The 23,098-nt window shown below is 43.0% G+C and overlaps 1 protein-coding gene across 2 annotated transcripts in view; it reads right to left on the minus strand.

Annotated features, from left to right (window-relative positions):
• Positions 1–23,098, minus strand: part of PCNX2 (pecanex 2) — a 165,062-nt gene that overhangs the window by 128,546 nt on the left and 13,418 nt on the right. For both annotated transcript variants that reach the window (XM_075412236.1, XM_075412234.1), the window contains exons 5-8: positions 21,763–23,040; positions 12,256–12,403; positions 11,942–12,087; positions 10,636–10,729 (exon numbers count right to left, since the gene is read on the minus strand). In XM_075412236.1, coding sequence (XP_075268351.1) covers positions 10,636–10,729; positions 11,942–12,087; positions 12,256–12,403; positions 21,763–23,040 — 1,666 coding nt within the window. The remainder of the gene's footprint in view (positions 1–10,635; positions 10,730–11,941; positions 12,088–12,255; positions 12,404–21,762; positions 23,041–23,098) is intronic.

Here is a 23,098-nt window from a genome sequence, read left to right on the forward strand (position 1 = left end):
AAATTTTGAATCATAAATTATTAACTAAAAATATCTTTGGTAAACATACAGCCTATGCAGATCAAATACAAAAGCTACATAGCACCCTCTACCGATAACTGGCTATAAAGTCAGGAATTTTTTTCTGGCTCATAATTCAGTTTTGTAAGAACACTGAGTAAACAGAAGCTAGTTGAGCAATCGCATAACACCGAGAATGTTTTAGTACAACCACAAAGCACTGGAAAAATCTTCCTTCTCCCTCTCCGATTAATCTGTGACTGCTGCCTTACACCACTGACGATTTGGCCCCAGCCATTCAAGCCTGACCCAGCCCAAGTCATCCCCTTTGTTAGGATTAGCTAGCCTTGAGTCTGAACACCTCTCAAGGCAAGCTCATTATACAGGCATGCCACAAAGAATTCCCCATTAATAAAGTTCTTTTGCAGGTCTTGGCTAAATTTCATTTTAACTTGCATATAGGAGAAAGGACAAGAAACCTTGTAACCAGTGTCACAACAGTCACAATAACAAAGCACCTTCCTCTTGGTCCTCACATGCTTAAAACCAGAAAGACACCACTAGACTGCTTCAGCCAGCTGCCTGGGTCACTACAGCGCTTAACTGTGTGTAACAAGCATCCACAGCAATAATAAATAATAGAGCTGAAAGCTATTTGTAACACTCACTAAACCACCACTCCAGCCGAAGCAGCTATGGCTGGGATGTTTGCAGACAAGCTCAGCGCTGGCAATGTCCTCTTGCGCACATCCAGCGAGCAATCGCTTCTCGGGTACCAGTCCGAGGTGCACTCAAAGTCCTCACCGAACCGAGACCTGAGAGATCCACTCCCAGAAGAGCCAGCCAGCGCCAATGACACAGCTGGAACTCCAAATGCCCTTACTTTTCTGCCCTTTCAAAGCAGTTTGTGGTACAAACACAGGTGTCTGCATTGATGCTGAAAGTATTGGAACACCAGCAGCCCCTTGCTCCCCGATGGTGCCTCCGTTACTCCATGTCATTGCTGACACCTTCCTACTACCACCTCAGCAGCTTTGCTCCTCTGCACATACAACGGCCTCCCCGCCGTTTCACGTCCCATTTGCTTTCACACCTCAGCACACAGGCCTCTCGCTACGTCTCTACTCACTGCCCATTAGGTCTCCACCACAAAGCTGCCAGCACTAATCTGAGCAGAGAACTGCACAATTCAGGACTGAGATTAAATCCACTAGTTGTGGATATTGCTTTTTTTAAGCAGCAGATGATTTATAGTTCCCATTTGTACTACCAAATAACAAGACTTAAACTAAAAAGCAACTTAAAGTATATGAGAAAATTGAAATACACAAAAGTGATAGCCGCTTTAAGACTGGATAATTATGTGATAAACCTGATCATAGCAAACATGGAAAAAAAATTAAGCAGCAGCAGTAATCTTCACTTTTTTGATAAGAAATAAACAGTTTCAAAAGGACTACAATTTATTTTATTTTTCCTTAGTGGTTGCTTCTGAGAGGAGTTCAAGCTAAAGATGAAATCTCTCTTAAACCTTGTTCACATTTTGCTACTAATGCAACAGGATTTGGGGATGATTTTTGGCATTTGTTTTAACTAGCAATAACAACAGCCTTAACAGTAGTAAGGTAGAATAACCGAGGTTACAGAATGGGAAAGCTGTACTGATTTACTGACATAATAGACAGAAAAGCATACAAGATCACCGTTAAAGTTTTGCTATAGACTACAAAACGAGACGTGGTACATATTAAGTTCATTAAGTCAGACAGCAGATAGGGCCAAGAGAGGCCTTGTAAAGCACGTTACTGTAGCGTTGTGGGCAATATACAAGCAGGATGTTACAAACGCCTTCTTACTCAGGTGTAAGCACGGGATCCACTCAGTACACTCGTCTCAGTGTTCAGATTTTTTTATTTTGATAACAAGCACATAAACTGATAATTTGTAAGCCTATTACATTTCAGAGCAAAGCTAAATGTCCTAACAGCTTTAAACACAAAGAGCATGTACTAGCTAATAAACTGCAGGATGCATTTTGAGAAGATGCAGCTTTACTGGAATTAATGCATTAACAGCACCCACGGTTCCATTATCTCCGGAGCCTTTTAAACCATCCCTTTCAGCTCTCCTTATGAAGGGGTGGGGGACTGAAGAAAAGCAGTCCCAGAAGCTAAGGGACAAGCCAAGCCCCAGGTCCCGAGCAGCATCTTGCTGCCATCATGCGGCAGCATCCCCGCTCATCACCGCGTCGCGCTGCTGAGAGCACCCGCTTCCCTGCTCTGTGTTCACAGGGGGACAGAGGGGCCAGCAAACCCTACAAACACAGGCAAGGATTTTAACTGGCCCAGCTAATACAAGGGTTTCCTCCTGCAAGCCAGCAGGAAAATGCCACTAAGTTTTGCAAAGTGTGCTTTTCAGAAAAATCAATGGCTTTATTGTAATTCAAACATTACCATTTTCAGCACACACACACACACACCACGCTCATCTACATGTTCAAGCAGTGCTACGCTCAGGTGACCAGCTCATCTGGCATCACTGAATCCCAAAAGGAACCACAGAATATTTCTCACATCCATTTCAAAATGTGCTCAGCTGCAGAACTGCACCACCTGCCAAGCTGCCTGAAGAAATCTCAGACTCAGCAGCCTATTACTAGAGCAGCGGGTGAGCTTTGTTATTTCGGTCACCTTGCTGAGAAATACAAAGAAGTTGTAGTGATACAGTATTTTGTCATTCTAAAATGGCATTTTGAAACACTAAAAATAATTTTTTTGAAAGTCTACTTATAAGTCTACATTCTCCTGTGAGGAATAAACCTCAAAGGTTCAGGGAATTTAAGTATTCATGAATTTATACAGGACACATACAGTACCACTAAGACATTCTAGATAGATACTTTCAGATAGTATAATGCACTCAAGCAGCTTATTGAGGGATGTGAATTTAAATCAAACAAGTTAAAACTCCTTGATTTGAAGTTCTCTCTTTTGCCCAGGGCCAGAAACACTAGCGCTTCGCAGCTATAATGGCAGGAAACATAAATTCTTTTCTTAGTACTTGTTGGTCACTATTTTGCTGCAACTACCCGTTGGCCCCGCTATTGCCCCCCCCACCAATGTTTTCAAAAAAATTTAAGCAGAAAATTCTTTTCTTAATGGAATTCTCTATCTGTACTGCGAAGCATTTTAGACTCAAACTACAATATAGTTTCTCAGAAGCCTGGTTTTAGTGTCAGAACCTCATCTAAAAAAGTGAGAAGTTTAGAGGGCCAGTTGCTCAGAACATGCAAAGTGCAATACCAATGCGTGAATTGCACTGGTATGGATGAACCATGTGTAATAAGAAAACATATAGTTACATACATAAAATTATATTATTTTAATAATCAGATACATAAATTTTAAAACACACATTAACAAGAAAGCAGAAAAAGGCTCAAACTAGAAAAAAAACTTTAAAGGTATACAGCAAGTTCGGTGTCCATATACAATCGATTTCAATTGAAAGCCCAAATGGTACTTGGGCAGGCAGAAATCATTCTTTCTGCTCCAGTTCTCAAATCTTTTAGCTGTATGCCATACATCCATTTCTGTGGCCTATTTTACATATTCACTTTAAACTCCAGCTTCTATTATACATAGGCAGCACAGCAGCCTCCTGATGCAGTTTATGGCTACTGCTGACTGTTGCCAGACACATGAAGCGATAAACTGCAACAAGAGGCCCAGCACTTCAGCCCAGAGATGCATTTGACAAATCAAATGCTTTTGCATCACAAAGCTGAATCACTGTCAATAAAATCTGGGATTGTTCTGAATAGACACCAACTCTATCCCTTTAAAACCAATGCAGGTGTACATGACACCATCTCGCACGGAACAGGGAGTTTTGGTATGGTTTTCTTCCCAGGAGTTTAACACAAGAGAGGAGGAGATGGGCTCAAGAATACAAGCAAGGGTTGCTCTAGATCATCTCCAGAGGTCCCTTCCAAGCCCTACCATTCTGTGAGTACCTAGCATGACCCTACACTGGCATGCTCTTCAGGGATGTCTGATGATCCGTTCTCATCTCGGATCTGAATACCCATGAACATATCGGAGACGGACTGCAATACGCCTGAGCAAAATGGCACGTGAAAAATGCAAACTAATTTTTTTGAAGTAAATCCAATCCTTCTTGAAACTAAATTTGTTCACATTACAGAATCACAGAATCACAGAATAGTAGGGGTTGGAAGGGACCTCTGTGGGTCATCTAGTCCAACACCCCTGCCAAAGCAGGGTCACCTACAGAAGGCTGCAGAGGACCTTGTCCAGGCAGGTCTTGAATATCTCCAGAGAAGGAGACTCCACAGCCCCTCTGGGCAGCCTGGTCCAGGGCTCCATCACCCTCAGAGTGAAGAAGTTCTTCCTCGTGTTCAGCTGGAACTTCCTCTGCTTCAGTTTGTGCCCGTTGCCCCTTGTCCTGTCGCTGGGCACCACTGAAAAGAGCTTGGCCCCATCCTCCTGACACCCACCCTTGAGATATTTGTAAGTATATATTAGGTCCCCTCTCAGCCTTCTCTTCTCCAGGCTGAACAAGCCCAGCTCCCTCAGCCTGTCCTCATAGGAGAGATGCTCCAGTCCCCTCACCATCCTCGTAGCCCTCCGCTGGACTCTCTCCAGTAGCTCCTCATCTTTCTTGAACTGGGGAGCTCAGAACTGTACAGAGTCCATTAGCTGGCAAAATGCTACGCTGAAATAAAAATCGTGGTGAGAGATCATCAGTAAAACTACGGTAGGAAAACATCTGAGCGACAGTGCCATCATGCTGCCGTGCCTGTGAACTGCTTCAGGTAGTACCGTGAAAATCTTGGTTAGTTCATTCCTGACTGGGAATATTTGCAAAATTATTTGACACAGCAAAGCGGAAAGAACAAATAATCTGAACGTATAACCATTAGAGCATCTCAAGGATTATCATGTGAATTATAGCCAGTTATTTAACGACTTCATACCTAACACTATTATATATCGATACTGGATGATGTGTTCAACGTTTCTCCAAACACTATCCCTTTTCATTACTAACAACACAATTTTACACACAGTAAAATCTTTTTGGTAGGAGCAAAACTACACAGAAACTAACAAAATAGTGAAGTGTGTTATATTAGTGCCCTCAAGTTTATTTTACTTTTTCTGTCTTTTGCAACACAAGTGAAAGCAGCAGATAAGGAGAGGGTTCTGAGCTCATCACTGAATTATAAAATGAGCACCTCACTTATTTCATAGGCTACACATTCAGGCAGAATATTATTTTAGTACTTGGTACTCAGGAAATGAAACTCCAACCGTTTACATTAGTTGAACAGAGTTTTTCATAGATGTGAAAGAAGGAAGGATAACAAGCCTACAGATCAACCTCTTACATTCAAGCCATCTAGGAAGACAGGGTAATAATTCAAACACGTGCTGATGAAAACTACATTACTGACACATATCAAATACAGACACATTTTTCTGCAATATGTATGTACACACACACAGAGGTTGCTCGACCTTCTAAAACAAGAACCCCAGTATGCAAAGAAAGCACTTTAAGAAAAGTAGTTAAACATGTTTAAAAATATATTAGCCTGGTACAGCAAGTATACAAGAACATATGAACGCTGCTAAATTTATAGATTGGCATTGATATATACCCTATGGCCCTATTAGCATCTCAACTGGGGATAGATCATGCAAATCATGCAAAAATCATTAATCCTATTACTACAATTACTGTAATTTTAGGGGTTTATGCTTTCACTGATATTAATGAGCCACTTTACGTGTAATGCCTAGATAACACAATAGCTCATATTTATCTTTTTGACTGCATATGAAAACTGACTCAGTTGTTTAGCTACAAGAGACATTCAAGGTAATTAAAGAAATTCCTAGGAAACATCTGCTTTCTGTCACCGAGTGGAAGACAGAAAAAGTGTGTCAGTGACATCTCCTTATTTGTAAGACATTTATTAACTCCAACTTGTTTCTCCTGACCCCAGAAAACAGCTATATACCTCTAACGATGCTTTAACTTGTACATTATTTCACCTCATATTTTTAAGGATGTGTTATTGTTCACAATTGTGGGGTTTACTTTATGTCACCAACCTAACGGGAGGAATTTTAACCTGAAATCCTAACTGCTCTATACAGGTAAAATGTTAAACATAGTGACCGTTTGGTGAAAAGTCAAACTAACCCCACAAAAGGCAGTTCATGCTTATATTAGGCACCCATTTTACACAAATGTGAAATTTCTCATCCTCCTCTGCCATCTCAGAAGCCAAGCACATACCCAAACCACACAGCACAGAAACGCAGAAACTTTAGGCGTTCACTGTAAGAGAGACAAAGGCAAGTAAAGAACCTAATGTAACGGGGCAGAAGAATGTTTTTCAGGATGAGAAAGCCATTTCTAGTTTCTCACCCCAAAACAGATTCAAATGGTCTTTCTGTAACTAGTTTCTAGCACAATCCATGAGCTGAGAATACAGTTTACAGTTTGCCTTGTCAAAGCCTGTCACAAAGCAATTTACAGAGGTGAAGTTGGCAAGGTAATGGGAACATCAAATTTAGAGGCAATTAGCTCCGCAGGGAACTCATTCCACCTGGACTGCTGGCGAGAGGTGTTGCTGGCAAGATAACAGACAAAAGTGGGGTCAGAGTAATTACATGGACAATAATTAGGGAATTAGTTAGCTACCTGCCAATGTTTAAATAACTTGCCAAACTCAGTAACAAGAATCACCTGCCCAAGTGAGGGTTACGATGGAAAAGGCATTCTTTTTTGGTAATCACTACAACAAAAAAAAACTCCTTTAAATTTAACTTGGCTAACTTCAGCTTTTAAATATTTTAAAAGCCGGACTGCTGGGCTGGTGAGAGAGACTTTGGCGAGACGCAAATATGGAGACAATTTCAAACAAATCTAATTCTCAGCTACCGTTGGCAGAATTAAGGGATAATTTTATAAATCACTAGGAAGAGACAGTTTATGCTACATTCAAGAAGCTCTCAAAATTTCCAGGACAAGGACTGCAGGTATAGGTGCTATCTTTTCACTAGGCCAATTGCTATAGTTGAAAATACAAACAATAAAACTAAAAAAAACAAAACAAACAAACAAAAAAAAAAGTACAACTAGAATGTGTTGGAATATATATTAACACTGATAAACTGGAGCATACTCCACAGATCATCTCGCAACACTGCAGCACCAAAAAGAAGTGACGAACGCTGATATTTGACTCCAGTCAATTCCCTCCAGCAGTACTGCTTCCAATGTCAAGGAGCCTCTGAAGGAAGAAAGCACAGATTCCTTCCAACTTGGACATCTGCTTTCTCTGGCACATTTTAACCCATTTTTACTCTCTCAGGTTGTCCACCCGGCCCTTCATAAGCAAAGGAAGAGCAGGAAGCATGCAAAAACAAAGAACAGAAACCCTAACACAGCACTGCTTCAGTGGCAGAGTAGTATCGTTAAGACTTTGCATTATTTGTGAGAAATGGATCTCAGAAGCCATGCCGATAAGATAAAATGCTTACAGGCCATAGAAACACTACTTAAATTTCAGTTCCTAATAATCTGTTGTGCAATGCGACACCAGTTAAGACTTTACCACTAGAGCAGACAACAGTAGGACTCAACAGACAGAAATAGCAAGTTATAATTTGAATTTAAGATTGTTAAACGTTAATCTGCCTCAAGGCTTGCTTTAATGGCCTGAGTAATATTTAAATACCTTCTCCAGTTTTGCATAACTTGGTTAAAAGGTATTTACCTATGGCCAATTTATAAGCCAATTACATTATTCTTAACAAACCCGCCAGAGTTCATACCCTCCCCATTCAAAATTCCTTCCCCCTTCACCACCTGCAGGGTCACCCAGCAGTGCCACAGCTCCAAGCATGCCTCCACCTCTGATCTGCTGCTTCTCCCAACACCACCCCCAAAGCAAGAGGCCTCTTGCCATCGCGTGGCCCCAGCCAATTCTCCTCCTCACAGAGGAGCACATCACAGCACGGTCCATGCACACCCACACAGTTACTTCACCAGCTCAACTCACCTGGATACTCTCCCTTTAGGATTAGCTTAATCTTAACACTACAAAGCAAGTATGATTGGTGAAAAGTGTTTTAAGAGCTTATACACACCTACTGCAGATCTATCTATTGTTCTCCATAAGCTTATTCTAGATTCTGAAATCTGGTCTTCTGAGATCAAAACCCTACCCCTCCTACTGAAGGGGGATGCCACCTCTAATGTCCAGGCACTAATTTTCTCCTGAATCATTTGGCCTCGTAAGATCTACTCTGCACAGCTCATTATTGGATTCAGACACGAAGCCTAAATCTTTTGTTTCTGCACCATCTCAAGTACTCATGAAGACGTACTGTCAGACTCATTGTCTTCTCCTTAGTTAACTTTCTGATGGGCTGGGAGATAAACTAAGGACATCTCGGAGGTGTTCTCCATGCCTCTTTTCTAACATCCTTCCATAACACCAGCATCTCGTGTCGGTATGGACTACTGTCACAAAAAACATCTCCATCACAGGAGGGTCCACCCTCAAGGTAATAATTTCAGTCGCGAGCTCTCCACAGACAGATATACAGAAGAGGCTGTAACCAGCGTGATCACTGATTACGCCTTGTGCTTTATTTTATTCTATTTGCCTTTTCCTTCAGTAATAAAAATATCAGTAGTTAACAACTGTGATTACTTGGCTTATCTTAACCACGGATAAGAAACTAACTTGAGATAAGTGATGTGCGTGCCTGCAGGTGGGGACAGCGGAAAGGGGGAAGGAAAGATGTCTCATTTCTGAATTGTCTTTAAAGATTTGTCCCTCTATTTTCTACAGGCTGTAAATGTTCCATATTGTTTAAATACAAAACTATTTGATGGTGAACACCTGAAGCAAAAACAAAAACCCCTTCCTTCTCGTGCTACCCTTCAACCTACGCACAGACAGTAGGAACTGCCTCTTGAACAAACAGCTCTCACTAATCTCTCTGGCCTAACCATATTACAATCTGCCCTTGCAAAAACCAACTTGGGCACGCGTCATGCTTCCTTGTCCTGTTTCCTTGTTCTTCAGGTGACCTTCTGCTTTGTACTTTCCTTCACGCTGCTCTATTCTTGGAAAAGCTCTTGTGTTCTTCTCTCTTCCCACCGACTCCCATACAGAAACAGTCCTGGGAACCCACTCATCTTTGCTGCCTTGTTCTGTTCCACAGTCTGAACTCCCACCGTACTCTGAGATTTCCAGGAAAGATGCTGATCTTCAGAAATTTAACACACGTAAATGGCTGCAGAGAGTATCTGAACTTGCTTTTGTTAACATTTTGCAGACTCCTTGAAAATAATTTACATCCCTAGAGGTCTAAAAACCACAAACTAAAACCAGTATTTAACATTGTACAGGAAGACAGAGATGGCACAGAAGCATCTGACAAAGACAGATTCAGAAGGACTTATTATATGAGAAGAGATTGTTCTTCTTTTGATATAAAAAAAACCACAGATTAACTGATAAATGTCAGGGGACAGTAAACTATTTTTGAATTTAGGACAGATACAAGTTCATAGTTATACGATGGAGAAGGACGAAGTATTTTGTGCAAGGTGAAACAAAGAGAGTCACAAGAGTTAAGTAACTCCAAAATAAAATGTTTCATTTTAGGTCAAAACTGAACTCTGCCAGGCTGGAGTTTTTTTCATTTTGCTAAAGACAGAGAGAACATTTCTACTGTACATTAACTCCATTTTTTTTTTTAATCTACGCCCACTGACTATTAAAAGCATTGTTCTCAGGCCTCTTGTAACAGCATTCTATCCAAAATGCTAACACTGTTCTTAGCACGGTCCCAAGCTTCACTGAAAGCTGAACACTTGAAGAACAATATTTACAATTAACAATGACCCTTCTCATCCCCTCACTCAACTTTTCCAAATGCTGTGTAACAGTATGAAAAACATAAAATTATTTAATAAAAATACTTATGAATAGTTAAAATTCATCTTACAGATATGCACACAACAGATCGCATAGGAGAGTGCGGAAACGACAGTAATATGAAATTTATGTGGATCACTCTTTGAAAAAAGAAAATTGTTCAGATACCTTTCCAGAGTGGTAGATTATTGTTAGTGATCTCATGCAAGGTGAAAGGCTCTGCTGCTAGAACCCACAGGAAGCAGCATCACCGGCTGATACTGACACAGCACTAAAAATCTACAAAGGGCCCGATGGGCATGGGAAGTGAGCAAGACAGGTTTCAGAGAACAGCTGGTAACAGTCCCACTTGTTTTTGTTTACAAACTCATTTATAATGGTCACACTTGACTTTGGCTATTCCCAGAGAGCAATGAAAACACACTGGATAGTTGGTTTTCATTTTCACCTTATCAATATTCTTACAAAGCGGTCACTGTTATAGCACAGAACAAAAAAAGCACGCTTTGACATCTCTAGAATAGGTTAGCATGTTTGTTCTCCAATACTCCTCTTCACATGCACCTTTTGCAGCTACAACCAGTTTCACAGCTTCTAGCTATGAAAACTTTTAACATTTCTAAAAATAAGGGCTTACTTACTGAGCATTTGAAATACAATCACAATTTGATAGCTGATGTCGAAAATTTCCTTCTTTCTGACAGCCAGCCTTTAAATAACAGGATCTGATTTCCCCTTCAGAAAATACAGAGAAGAAAATCAGTTCAGTGATACGACCATTTGTTCCACACACAAAGTTTATAAAAAATACATTTTAGGTCAGGCACATTTATAAATACAGTTTTCAGTTTGTGCACTAGGTTTATTTTAGACTTAAGAAAGCAAATTAACATGTGAACAACTGAAAATCCGAGACAAATCAAAACACAGAAGTTACAGTAAAAACTCCAAAGGTATGTGAAGTAGATGCAAAGACCATCTATCAATATAAATTCATTTTAAAATGTGAAATCATCAGATTTTTTCTTTCAGTTCACAAAGGTGAGTCAGGAGGTAGAAAGCAGGGAAAAAATTCTGCTCAAAGCGTAGCTGCAGCTACTCCCTCCTTGCACACACCGCAAGTAGCAGAGGGTCACTGCTCACCGACGCAGGTTGTGCCGTCTGCCTGGCTGGCAGCCGCTGCTCCCGGCCCCGCAGCACAGCAAGCGCTGCAAGCAGGGCCAGGGGGAGCTGGCAGAAAACCAGAGCATCTCTGGGGTCACAAATCCAGCTACCGCGAGCACTCACTCCGCACTGGTTTTGCAGGCAGCTTTAAGGGAAATCTGGCTTTTGGGACGGCTGCCGGTCAGAGGTGTGCGCCAGCACCTCACCGGGCACTCCACGGGAGTTCAAACAGACCACCACCAAGCACATCACAGCTTCAGCCTCTAAAACAGCTGTAGCACAGCAGCGCACCAAGCACAGGCATGGGGCAAGACCAGGTCACTCGTTAATTCTCTTGAAAGGAGTAGCAGGCCACGAGTCCAAATGAGAGCAACCACCGCGTTATCAGAGAGTTCAGTCTGAGCTAGCTGAAGAACATCACAGTGAAACAGGAGGAACATTTTGCCCAGCCAGACCAGTGCAAAACTCCTCACTGGGCAGAAAGTGCCAGGGGTTCTTCTGCAAAGACAGCAGCAGTCTTTTGGCTTAGTCAGCGTATTTTGAGGGTAATGTTTGGAAGGTAAACTTCACACACTGTGTAAGCCTCAAGTCCGTGATGGTCACTGTAGGATTTTGAAAACTTTAGCTATTGTTGATCTGACTTAAATTACTAAGCCTTCTTCTTTCATGCACACAGAAAAACACGCAGCTGGTAACGGACAAGAGAAATACCCTTCCAGGGCATCTACAGTTTCTTTAGAAATTTCCTCACCCATTGTAATTTTTCCAACTACAGAAACTCACCATTTTCATCTATGAACACGTGCATTGCGTCCACGGATAGCTCATCTTGCACAGACGCCTCAGGTCCACTTATTACTTGCAAGACAGAACTGTCCTGCTGAGAAGTTACCCGGTAGATTATCTGCCTTTGCCTGTTGCCCTGGTAACTTGACACAAAAATGTTTCAAAACTACTATGAGCAACTTTTTGCTTGTTCTCAATAAAACAAAAAGAAAGAGAGGTTAATTAAAAGTTTATGTCATTTCTGCTCAGTGAAACAAAACAGCTTACATCATATCTTTGAAGTACAAAACTGTAAAGTAAACTGGCCTTACAGTGCTGCAAATTTGGCAGACTCTGGTAGCACCGGACTAGTACTAGCACGATCTTGGCTTTGTACATCTGATCTTTCCTGTTTAGGAAGCTGCTCACAGTGCTTTTCTGTTCCCACCATTTCTTCTTTTCTCTCCGTCGTCTGGCTATCTGGAAAACAGGGCAGTGAAGTGGAGCCACTCTCCGCAGATGACTGTCAAGAGTTTCCTTCATTAACTACTGAACAAGAGCATCTAAAAGAGACAAGCTAAAACGCTGCAGTAATTACTAGCTTTATGGAAAACATTAAAATTACTTAAAACAATACAATCACAGAAATCTGGATGAGAGGTACTCTGACTCGAGGAGGCTGCGTGAATGGGTTGTTTCAAGAACAGGCTGCATGAAGCAAAGGACAAACAACGGAGAATTTCTGCTTTGCTTCTCCTATTGTTTCGGAGGGAAGCAATCTGTCCCTAACCTAGAATGGTAAGAGGCTGCTTCACTGGGGGCCATAATTTGTTCCCAAGCTGTGTACACTGTGGCAGCAGAAAAGCAGCAACACTGGCCCATTCCCCTTTTACAAAAGGGAAAGCAGCACCTTCAAAGGAAATAGAGCTCTTGGATGGGAAAGCAGGTAGCTGCCTGATCCCTCTTCCCCATCGGCCACAAACTTGATGCAGGGCAAAGGACAGTTTTTAAAATATACATCACAGACTTGTCCGATTTCTATTACTTTGAATATTAACTATATTATCTCTCTACACATCTATATCATTTACTTACATATATATGTGCAACTTTCAAGCAACAGTCTCTTAGTTACTAACATTCATGTTGAAGAGTGAAACATTTTGCTTTGACCGTAAACCAAAATATTTACCTGTTAGGATTCTGAAGTGCAACTAAGACAGTGATTTCCTCACAACCATGTGTAGTCACACAATTAAATGCTTTAAATGAAGAAAAAAAAAATGTTTTTTGTGGTGCTTGTTGGAGATGCTGCAGTGAGTGCTGCAGCTTCTCGCACTAAGCAAGGTGTATTGAAATGCACTTACCCAGACTCCCTGCAACACCCGCTGTTTAAAAACCTTAGAAATTTAATCATCAAGAAAAAGCCACAGAAACTCCCCCCACAAAAAATTCCACTTGTTAAACACATTTCACACCAATATAATTACCATCCTCACCTTCAAGAGTCACTAGCCAAGAAATAGTGGTGTCATAGCTAAGACGGTCTAAGGATGGACCAGACTCAAGGCTTGCAGAGTGACATAATGTCCTTTACTAGGCCAACTGATGTAACTGAAAAAAGCAGACAAGCTTTTGGATACGCAGACCTTTCAGATCACCTGTCTTGTTTTCCTCCAACCATATCAGCCAATCTAATAACACATTACTTCTACAAACGAACCTCCCTTCAGGAGTTAAGACATCTCCACACCAGTTTCAACTCACAGGACACACCCCTCTAACACCCTAAAGCCTCAGACGCTCGCACATAACCACTTCTCGTCACACTTACTTTGGGGCAAGGGGTGTGCAGACATCCAGAAGCATAAGAACAACTTAGCAGGTCTTAGCCCTTAGCATGCAGCACCAAGCCTGCAGAGTCTCACCGGGGCCCCAGACGCTCCCGAGCCAGGGTACCAGAAGCAAGAGGGAACGGGGAGCAGAGATAAGGCAACTGTGCAACTCTTGCTTGGAACAGCAGCATTCCTTCAGCTTCCACAAGGAGGAAGCAGGAGGATCTCGCTATAACACTGCCAATGTTCGGAGTCTCTGCTTTCTTTCTGTACCGCACAATGACCAAGGATCCTGACTTCTTGTGCAATAAATACAATGAGCCCAAGTTTGGTTTAGGGAAATCTTTTGTATCTGATGTGCACGGAGACAAAATTCAACAGGTCTTCCAGATCTACTTTCTTATATTTAGGGGAAAAACAAAAAAGCAGGGAGGGGAGCGGACAACAGTTTCTTCCTTTTTTAATTAAAGATTTGAACTCCATTTTAAGCAGAAACTGTGTCTTATTTAACTGCGGGATTACTGAAGCACCTCCTTCATGATGTAGCTGTACCCAAGGGAGGTGAAAGAGCCACAGACACCTAATCGAAATCACCTTCCTAAAGGCTTGAGCTGTTCAAGCTGTAAGAAAAAATGATAGAGATCAGAAACTGTGGTTTTAATAATCTAATTGGTCCTATATTGCCCAAAACTTGCTCTAGGGCTGGAACAATTAAAAAGATTTTTTTAACTTGATTATCTAGTGGTTTTAGGAAATGCCTCTCTCTTTTCTATTCCAAACCACAAGCCTTGCAGAATTCTTTTCCCTGCAGTAGTAGAGAGTCATAATAATAAAAACATAAACGCACTGCTTTTTACAGGCTTTATATGCCAATTAGACAAAATCATGGTGATGAGTACTTCCAGCACTGGAAAGGTGGGCCACGATGGGCTTGTGACTGTTTTTCGTGATGATTACTCCTTTTCTTCCGAGTGACTTACACCTTCAGTATTTAACTGGAGATAGATGTGTCTAGACTAGGAGTGTTCTGCCAGGGTACGTAATCGGCTCTACGTCACCAAATGCTCCTTGCACGGAAATTGTGCTGGGAAAGCTCAAGTTGCTAGCAAAAACCCTCTCCAAGAGCAAGAGAAGAGTAAAAACCACAACATGCCAGTGTACCTGCACCTTCCCTGCACCCTTCTACCAGAGCCGTTCACCCCAAGCCACCGCTCCACACGTCTGTGGTGCACACGCGGCTGGGCTCGCAGAAGCCCCAAGCTCAGACCCAGGCTCTGCAAGTAACTTCATAATTTATCTGGAAATGACATGCCACATGACTCAGATATGTGAGGCATAACTTCCAGGGCTCATGGCTAAGTCAGGCTTGGCGAAGGGTGATTCAGAAGAGTCCCACACAAACAACCAAGTTTTGGTCTGTACACCATTTCTGTATTTTGGCTGATCACTGGATAGATACATCTTTTAGTTATCCTGGTAAAATCCTTACCAAGACAAACATTTCTTGTGTGTCCCATATGGGTATAAGACTTCCTGTACACATTTTTATCTGCACTAATGAGTAGCAACAGCATAGCAACATTACTTAAAAATACAACATCCCAATGCTGACAAATGAGCTCCTAATTTAAATTCAGTTACACTAACAAAATTCTCTTTGCCATATAACTTTTTCATTTGTGGAACAGATTTTAGGTACCCCAAATGATCTTTGCAGACTAGCCTTTGGCCCACACTGGGAGTAGGCTGAAAACAGTTTTACAGTTGAAATGGAGCAGCCTTTGTACATACAGTAATTGTGATAACCACCTAGTGTCAGTGTATCTCAACTTTAAAGTTGCCTTATTATTAGGCAATTAGAATGAAATATTATTGCTCTGTAACTTATCTCCAAAATATTTTTACTATTTTATGTCCTCTCTCCAGCATTTCCCAGACATTTTTCCTCATCTTTTACTTGCGTGTCCCCACCCGAATCTCCACAACTCACGCCTGTAAGTTAAAATGCCACTGTTGTCATAATTTCAAGTGCCATCTGGTTTGAAATCTGGTCAAGCAGAATTACGCTAATTAAGCCTGAGTCTCTTCTGTTCATTAATTGCTTTGCTACAGAATCTACTTCCTTCTACCGCATTACACTCCAAAACACAAAGTTCCACCTTAAAATATATTTGTTACCCGTTCGGCCACAGAGATAATTGATTTCAAATTGCTCTATGCTCTTGTTAGTACCAGCATGAAACAAAAGCTCTACAGCTTGTGAACTGTCCCATTCATATCTCTGGAGAATATATCCCAAGGACATTCCCAACCCTTTCTTCATGACAGCTTTAGCAGAAACGTCTAGCTTACGTGCTTTATTCTCAACCCAAATTTGCCTATTATACCACAAATGGACCAGGCTGCCCAGGGCAGTGGTGGAGTCCCCATCCCTGGAGGGGTCCAAAAAACATGTAGATACGGCACTTCAGGACATGGTTTAACAGGCATGGGGGTGTTGGGGTGACGGTTGCACTTGATGATCTTGGAGGTCTTTTCCAGTCTTAGTGATTCTATGATTCTGTGATTCAAATACATTAAAAGAAAAATCTGACATTAAAGCTGGTCACCCACCAAACAACAGGAGTGCCCAGGGAACCTGACACGGCCCAAGAATTGCTACAGAAGTTGAACATGGGCACTGAAGAAACACATGGGATCATCCATTAATCATGATGGCCACATTAATTCTGAAGCGATAGAAAAAACTAGTGGTACTCACTGTACCTGTCACAGGACAGGGAGATTTAAGCTCATAACAATCTCCTAGGCCAGCAGCAGAGCTGGGAATAAAATCAAGGTTTTTGAGGTCTCAGGTAAGTAGCCTAATCATTATACTTAACAATTCTGTCAGAATACAGACTTCTGAAATAACCTCATAGTTTCTTTGCAGGTGTCAGCTTTGTCATCAAACATACTATTACCTCTTTGACTCAAAGACTGAAATTTTAAAATCTCAACCCACCAAGCCTTACACATTGAGTATCAGATTTAGAGAACCGAGTTCTGCACCCCATTTCCTCCCCATCCCAAGAGGGGCATCAAACGCCACACGGTGCCTCTCTGGCAGAGAGCCGGGGATGGCACACAGCTGCTCCGAGCGAAGAGCCAGGACCCGGCAGGGCTCTGCCTGCCCGCCAGCTCCCCGGCTGTCGCCTCCCACCACGGCCCTCGCTGGGGTTGGTGACTCAACGCACAAGATCCCTCTTCCCCATGATTACATGGCAGGCGATAATCATCTTTTGCACACGCAGGGGAAAAAAAAAAACCTGAGGAGTCTAAAAATATCCACAGGAGGATGTTTTAGTTTTTTATAGGAGAAGGGTAATTGCTTGGGATCCAGAAGAACTCACTCGAGGTTGTGGTTTGTGCACTGCCCAGAACGATGAGTACCTTTTCTAAAAAGAGCCTGCAAAACATCTAAATTCAGGCCACGCAGTCCTGGTTTAGGTTCTCCCCATCGGTTGCCACCACTCCCATGGCAGGCTTTGCTCCCTGGGTGATAACACTACCTGTCCCAGATTACAAGCCAGCTGTGCCAACGAGGACATACCTGAGCTTTTGCCCTGCATAAGTCCGATGCACTCCTGCTCTTGCTCAGCTCCAGACGTGCCAGGAGGACCCAAAGCAGCCAGCAAACCCGGCTTTCCTTACGCTTCTCCAAGACTGCTGTTGGCCTTCGACAGGCTTTCATTATGTGGGTGGTGCAAGTTTGATTCAAAACTGAAAGGACACTGGCCTGAAAGTCATTTTTAGCAATCGTTTCAGTGGTACTTTCTCATGATCTAGAGGAGGTGGGGTGGCAACAGAACAGCTCTTGAACAGCTTTTTTATGTCCTGTATTTTAACACATTAAATCTGGCATCTTTGGCAGCATAAAGCAAGGCTTTAATTTTCTTGTACTGCATTTTACTGAGCTGTCTACTGGCAAAGGTTTACGTGGTCAGAATGATCTCCCTTCTGTTTCCACAGAACTCACAAGCTCTGTGAGAGAGCACCCGTAACAAAGACCCATCCATGATATTCACTCACTTTCAAGACTGCTCTGCTGAGCACATTTCCCCGCCTTCTCCAAATTATGCAAAATGTCAGCTTTCTTACACACAGCTCTGAATACCCAGCATTTCAGGAATTTGCCAAGTTTCTCACATTGCCTAATAAACACCTTTGTGGGCTCTATTTCATGCTTATTTGGACCAGACATCTATTATTAGCTTTCGCCAATTAGGCAGCTTGCAAGGTTAAAAGAACAAAAACACAACCAACCTCCTCCCTCAAAACAACCGGTGCATAGCTTGACTTGCTCTGTATTCACCCCACACATACTCACACTTCTTTTTTTCTTCCAAACAAACAACCACTTTAATGTGGAAATAATGTTTATTCAGATCTGTTCTAAGGTGCTATTTGTTAAACTATATTTGTAATTGCAAGGCTGTAAACAAATTAGAGGCTTTCTCATTCCTAAAATCCAGTCTTACTGTGGGGAAGCCGCCAGTAAAGACAGTAATTTATTTTAGCAAACAGCACGTTCTGACTAGGCTGGAAAACAAAGCCTACTTGCTCTTAAAAATTAACTGCCTTTGAACTACCTCTCCCTAGCTTAAAGAGCTCAGGTTGAATCTCCCTTTTCCCACAGTGCCGGTCCGAGGTGGAGGAGACGCCTTGCAGCGACCGGAGCCACAGCCGCCATATTGCCGCTGCCGCAGGGCACCCTCTGCTCGGCCCCGCTCCCTGCCCGGGGCGGCACTCGCTGGGCCCATGCCACAAACGAGTGGAACCGCTTAATTACACGTGTGTGCAGCTCAGCATCACCGCCCGACAGACCTACGGACTGAAGAAAATGGGAAAGTAGGAAATTCAGTTCAGGTCGCTGTAAGTAACAGGTCGGTTTGAGGGAAGAGCAGAATCCTCCTGTTTCCTCAGGATCCTGGATTCCAGGAAGAAGAATCGTGTTTGCCAGATCCAAAGCACAGTAACTACACACAGACATTAATAAAGTTTTGGGTTTGGGGTGGTCTTTTTTGGTGGTCACTGTGGAATCTATGAGTTTGATTTATTCCCATCACCCGCTACTTTCTTTTCTGCAGCCTTCCCCCTTCGTGTTATCTGAGGGGACTTGTCTGAAAGCTCTTTCTCGATGAGCTACACTTTTTATTTAAACTTACCTCTGAAATTCTTATCGCTTCTCTTTTGCAGCTAAGACACATTGCACCGAAGCCAAATCACCGTGTGAACACTCCTTTTTACGGCTGAGAAGTAGCAACTATCACAACCTGCTCGCCACAACCCTCGTTTGCTGCGTGTGGCTGCACGGGGAGGTCACCCTCAGCCCGGGGACACACCGGGTTCGGCAGGGCATGGGCTGAGCCGGCACCAGAGAAAAGCAGTGTTTGCTCCACACACGTCTTGGGAAAGTAGGGAGTATGGGCTGGAGCCAGCTGGGCAGGCTGATAAACCCGACTGAGCGCAGCAGAAGCTGCTCTGCAGAACATGCAGCCTGGGAAGGCGGGAGAGGTGGGTAGGACAGACCAGGAGAGAGACCGGGAGGAGCAAAATCTGACTAGGGAACAGAAAGGAGGGCAAGGACGGGAGCAACGAGTGGAAGCAACAGCTTTAGGCAAGCTGAATGTGGCCAGCAGGTCAAGGGAGGTTCTCCTTCCCCTCTACACTGCCCTAGTGAGGCCCCATCTGGAGCACTGTGTCCAGTTCTGGGCTCCCCAGTTCAAGAAAGATGAGGAGCTACTAGAGAGAGTCCAGCTGAGGACTACGAGGATAATGAGGGACTGCAGCATCTCTCCTACGAGGAGAGGCTGAGGGAGCTGGGCTTGTTCAGCCTGGAGAACAGAAGGCTGAGAGGGGACTTAATAAATGCTTATAAATATCTGAAGGGTGGGTGTCAGGAGGATGGGGCCAAACTCTTTTCAGTAGTGCCCAGCGACAGGACAAGGGGCAACAGGCACAAACTGAAGCAGAGGAAGTTCCAGCTGAACATGAGGAAGAACTTCTTCACTCTGAGGGTGACGGAGCCCTGGAACAGGCTGCCCAGGGAGGCTGTGGAGTCTCCTTCTCTGGAGATATTCAAGACCCACCTGGACGTGGTCCTGTGCAGCCTGCTCTGGGTGACCCTGCTTTGGCAGGGAGGTTGGACTAGATGACCCACAGAGGTCCCTTCCAACTCCGAATATTCTGTGATTCTGTGAAAAGCAACAGTGTGGATTGCTACAAGGAACAGAGGGAAAGAGGAGAGAGTGGCAGTATGAAGTCTAGTTGAAGATGTCCCTGCTCACTGCAGGGGGGCTGGGCTGGATGGCCTCTGCAGGTCCCTTCCAACCCAAAGCATTCCATAGTTCTGTGATTCTGTGATAAGAGGAAGGCAAATAAAGAGGTCACACAGGAGGGATGTAGTGTGGCTAAACCGCAAAGGGACGAACAGGGGAAGAGAAGACACAGAATCAGAAGTATAAAGTAGAAGGAAAAAAAGGACACAAGTGAAAGATGGGATGAGATGTGGGTCTAATGTAATTGATAGGACAGATAAGAGGAAAGGGAGTGAAAGGTAAACAGAATCTACAGGTAGATGACACATCAAGAAAATAAAACCCTATTTTTTTAAAACCGTAATTTCACAATTACTTTTAAAAAAAGCTGACAAACTTTGAAACCAGCTGTGCATTTTTCACATAATGGAAGATTCTTGCAAGAACGAGCCGGGAGAGCAGAGACTCCCTAGAGCCTGTCTATGGACAGGGAGACCACCATGAAACAGGAGCACCAAGCTACTCTGCCGAGCACCGTTCTTACCTTCCATGAGATCACATCCTCTCAGGCTGTCTTAGAATAGCTTATTATAGGATCTAAGGTAAACCAAATATTTTGGAGAGGGGGAAGATATGAGTTGTCTTATACCACTTTGGCCCAGATCTTCTAAATCAATTGTACGGATCACTTGGTGAGTACCTTGTGACGGCACCTGCCTTCACTGCACCGTATCTCACATCCTCACAACACAGGTCCTGCTAGCTTTACCTAGAGCTGCTACACTTCAGTGTTCCGAACAGAAAGGGGTCACAGAGTTAGGTGACAGCAACGCGAATGCTGATTAAAACCAGGTATTTCTATGTAAGAGCTATAAATTGGATTGCATGTAGGTTTTAAGACTAGCTGATTGAGATCTTTATTTGTTTTAAATAAAAGCCCTTTCAATTAAATGGGAATTTGCATGGGAAGATACCATTTTTCATTTAAATACTGTTTTCATTGAAAACAACCACCAAACTTTCCTCCTTAGAAGTTTTAAACAACTGAAAATCAAAATTCTTAACTATTGAGAACAAATACCTGATTTTTTTTCATTTTTTTTAAATTATAAACCAACCCACGACTGGGCAGGAAGTTTAGCAATATGTGTGTGCACGCACACGTTAGCTAGAAGTCATACCATCACCAGTGAGAATTCTTACAGTCAGTGAGTCCATACAGTTTCTGTCAGTAACAGAAACAGGCAGTCATTGTCAGTTAAGTCGGTACAGTTTCTACACGCTTACGGGCACACACAGACAACTCTTCAATGTGCACCTGGAAAGATGGGCAAGGGCAGGTGTAATGCTGTAGCTATACATGTGCTTGTAAGATATTTTTGATATTCCAGCAATTCAGGCCTGCCACATGCATGCTATTCTAGTTCATTATACTAGATACGTACCGGACACCTCCTGAGGTTAGCATTAGGTTTTCCAAAGGAAAATCTTTAAGAAAATAAAAATATTCAAAGAACTGCAGCTGACACTGTCACAGTTTCATTAAATCACATTGTCCCACCAAGCCCAGCCCTTTCCGGGACCTATTAGCAAAACCAGTTCTCCTCCATGAATTTGCCCTACCGCAGACCTCAGGCTAAGCTGCCATCAATAAGGTAACTAGTCACAACTTTATTCCAAGAGAGTTGTAAACCATGCATCATACCTCCAACAAGCCCATTGTCCTTGGTCGCCTCCATTTTGACAGCGGATTGACTAGATGCCTTCACCTTTGAGGTATTAATGGATTCCAGGAGGGATACAAACTCTAGAAAGTTAGACTCGTTGGGCACCTGTCCTTCTTTAGCTTCTAGATCCGATTTAGAAGTCGGTAAGGTCTTTTCTTTGTCGGATACCTCCATGAAATTCTTACTCAAAAGCACATCTGTCCCGCTGTCTACGCTCAGCACCCGCATGTGCCTCTTTTCATGAGCAGTTCTACAGGACTGCGGGTCTAGGTTCTGCAGGTCTTCCTTAGAAGTTAAATCCACAGTCTGCGCACTTTCAGAAGCATTCCCCCGATTTGGATCTGAACAAGTGTTCGTTTCTAAAGGACTGTTTGCTGGGTTGCTGTGTTCTTTCACTGCATCACCCGACTCATAGCCAGAGCACTGGTTGGACGACAGCTCTGCCTTTAAATTTTCTGGAGTTCTTTCGCTTTCACTAACTTCTAGGCAAGCCTTACCTTTACTGTCGTCAGACAGATCAAAAGTGATAATGGGGATTCTGAGCTGTTCGTTAGTCTGCTCACTTGGCCAGCCTGCTGTAACTACTCCAGACTCGAGGGCTAAGCTTGTTCCCTCAGTTCCCAGAGGCTTTAGATGGACAGAGCTCGCTAGGTCACTGAGGGTGGTGTTTGGTGTAGTACTCATTGTGATGACAATTTTAATGGGCTCACAGAGCTGGTCTCCAGGAAGAGAGTTGTCCACAACTGCAACAGCAGTCTCACTGTCTGAGCAATCAAGGTCCTCATGGGTATTACTAGCACTGCAAGAACTTTCCACGTGATCAGGATCTTTGGTTGCAATGGCATTGCACTGTGGGCAGTTACTGGTAAAGCCTGTCTGGGGTGATCCTTCTGGCAATTTCTCTCTTTTGTAGCTTTTAGGATTACTCAAATGGTCTGAGATAACTGAACTTTCACTGTCCCATGGCTCTGAAGAAAATCCAGTCCTTAAAATATCACCTTGTGATGAAGAAATATTGGAGAAGTTTTTAGCTACCTCTCTGTCTTGGGATCCATGCTGTCCATATGGCTGCCCATTCCCTGCTTTTTCATTTCTTCCATTGCCAGAAAGTGTGTCCATAGCAGCCGGTTTTGTCACTATTGCTGATGTGGTGGCACCTGAAGCGGAGGCTGTAGAAACAGGTAATATATCTGCTTTGATACAAGGTGAGGTAGATGAAACTGGTGGTGCGGCCTGGTCTTCTAATACCGTAACATCTAATAAAAAACATATGGGAGTTAGGTCTCTCAAATATGAACACTGTGCATTATTGCA

Source organism: Opisthocomus hoazin, chromosome 2, assembly GCF_030867145.1.
Source record: "Opisthocomus hoazin isolate bOpiHoa1 chromosome 2, bOpiHoa1.hap1, whole genome shotgun sequence".
Classification (NCBI taxonomy): domain Eukaryota; kingdom Metazoa; phylum Chordata; class Aves; order Opisthocomiformes; family Opisthocomidae; genus Opisthocomus; species Opisthocomus hoazin.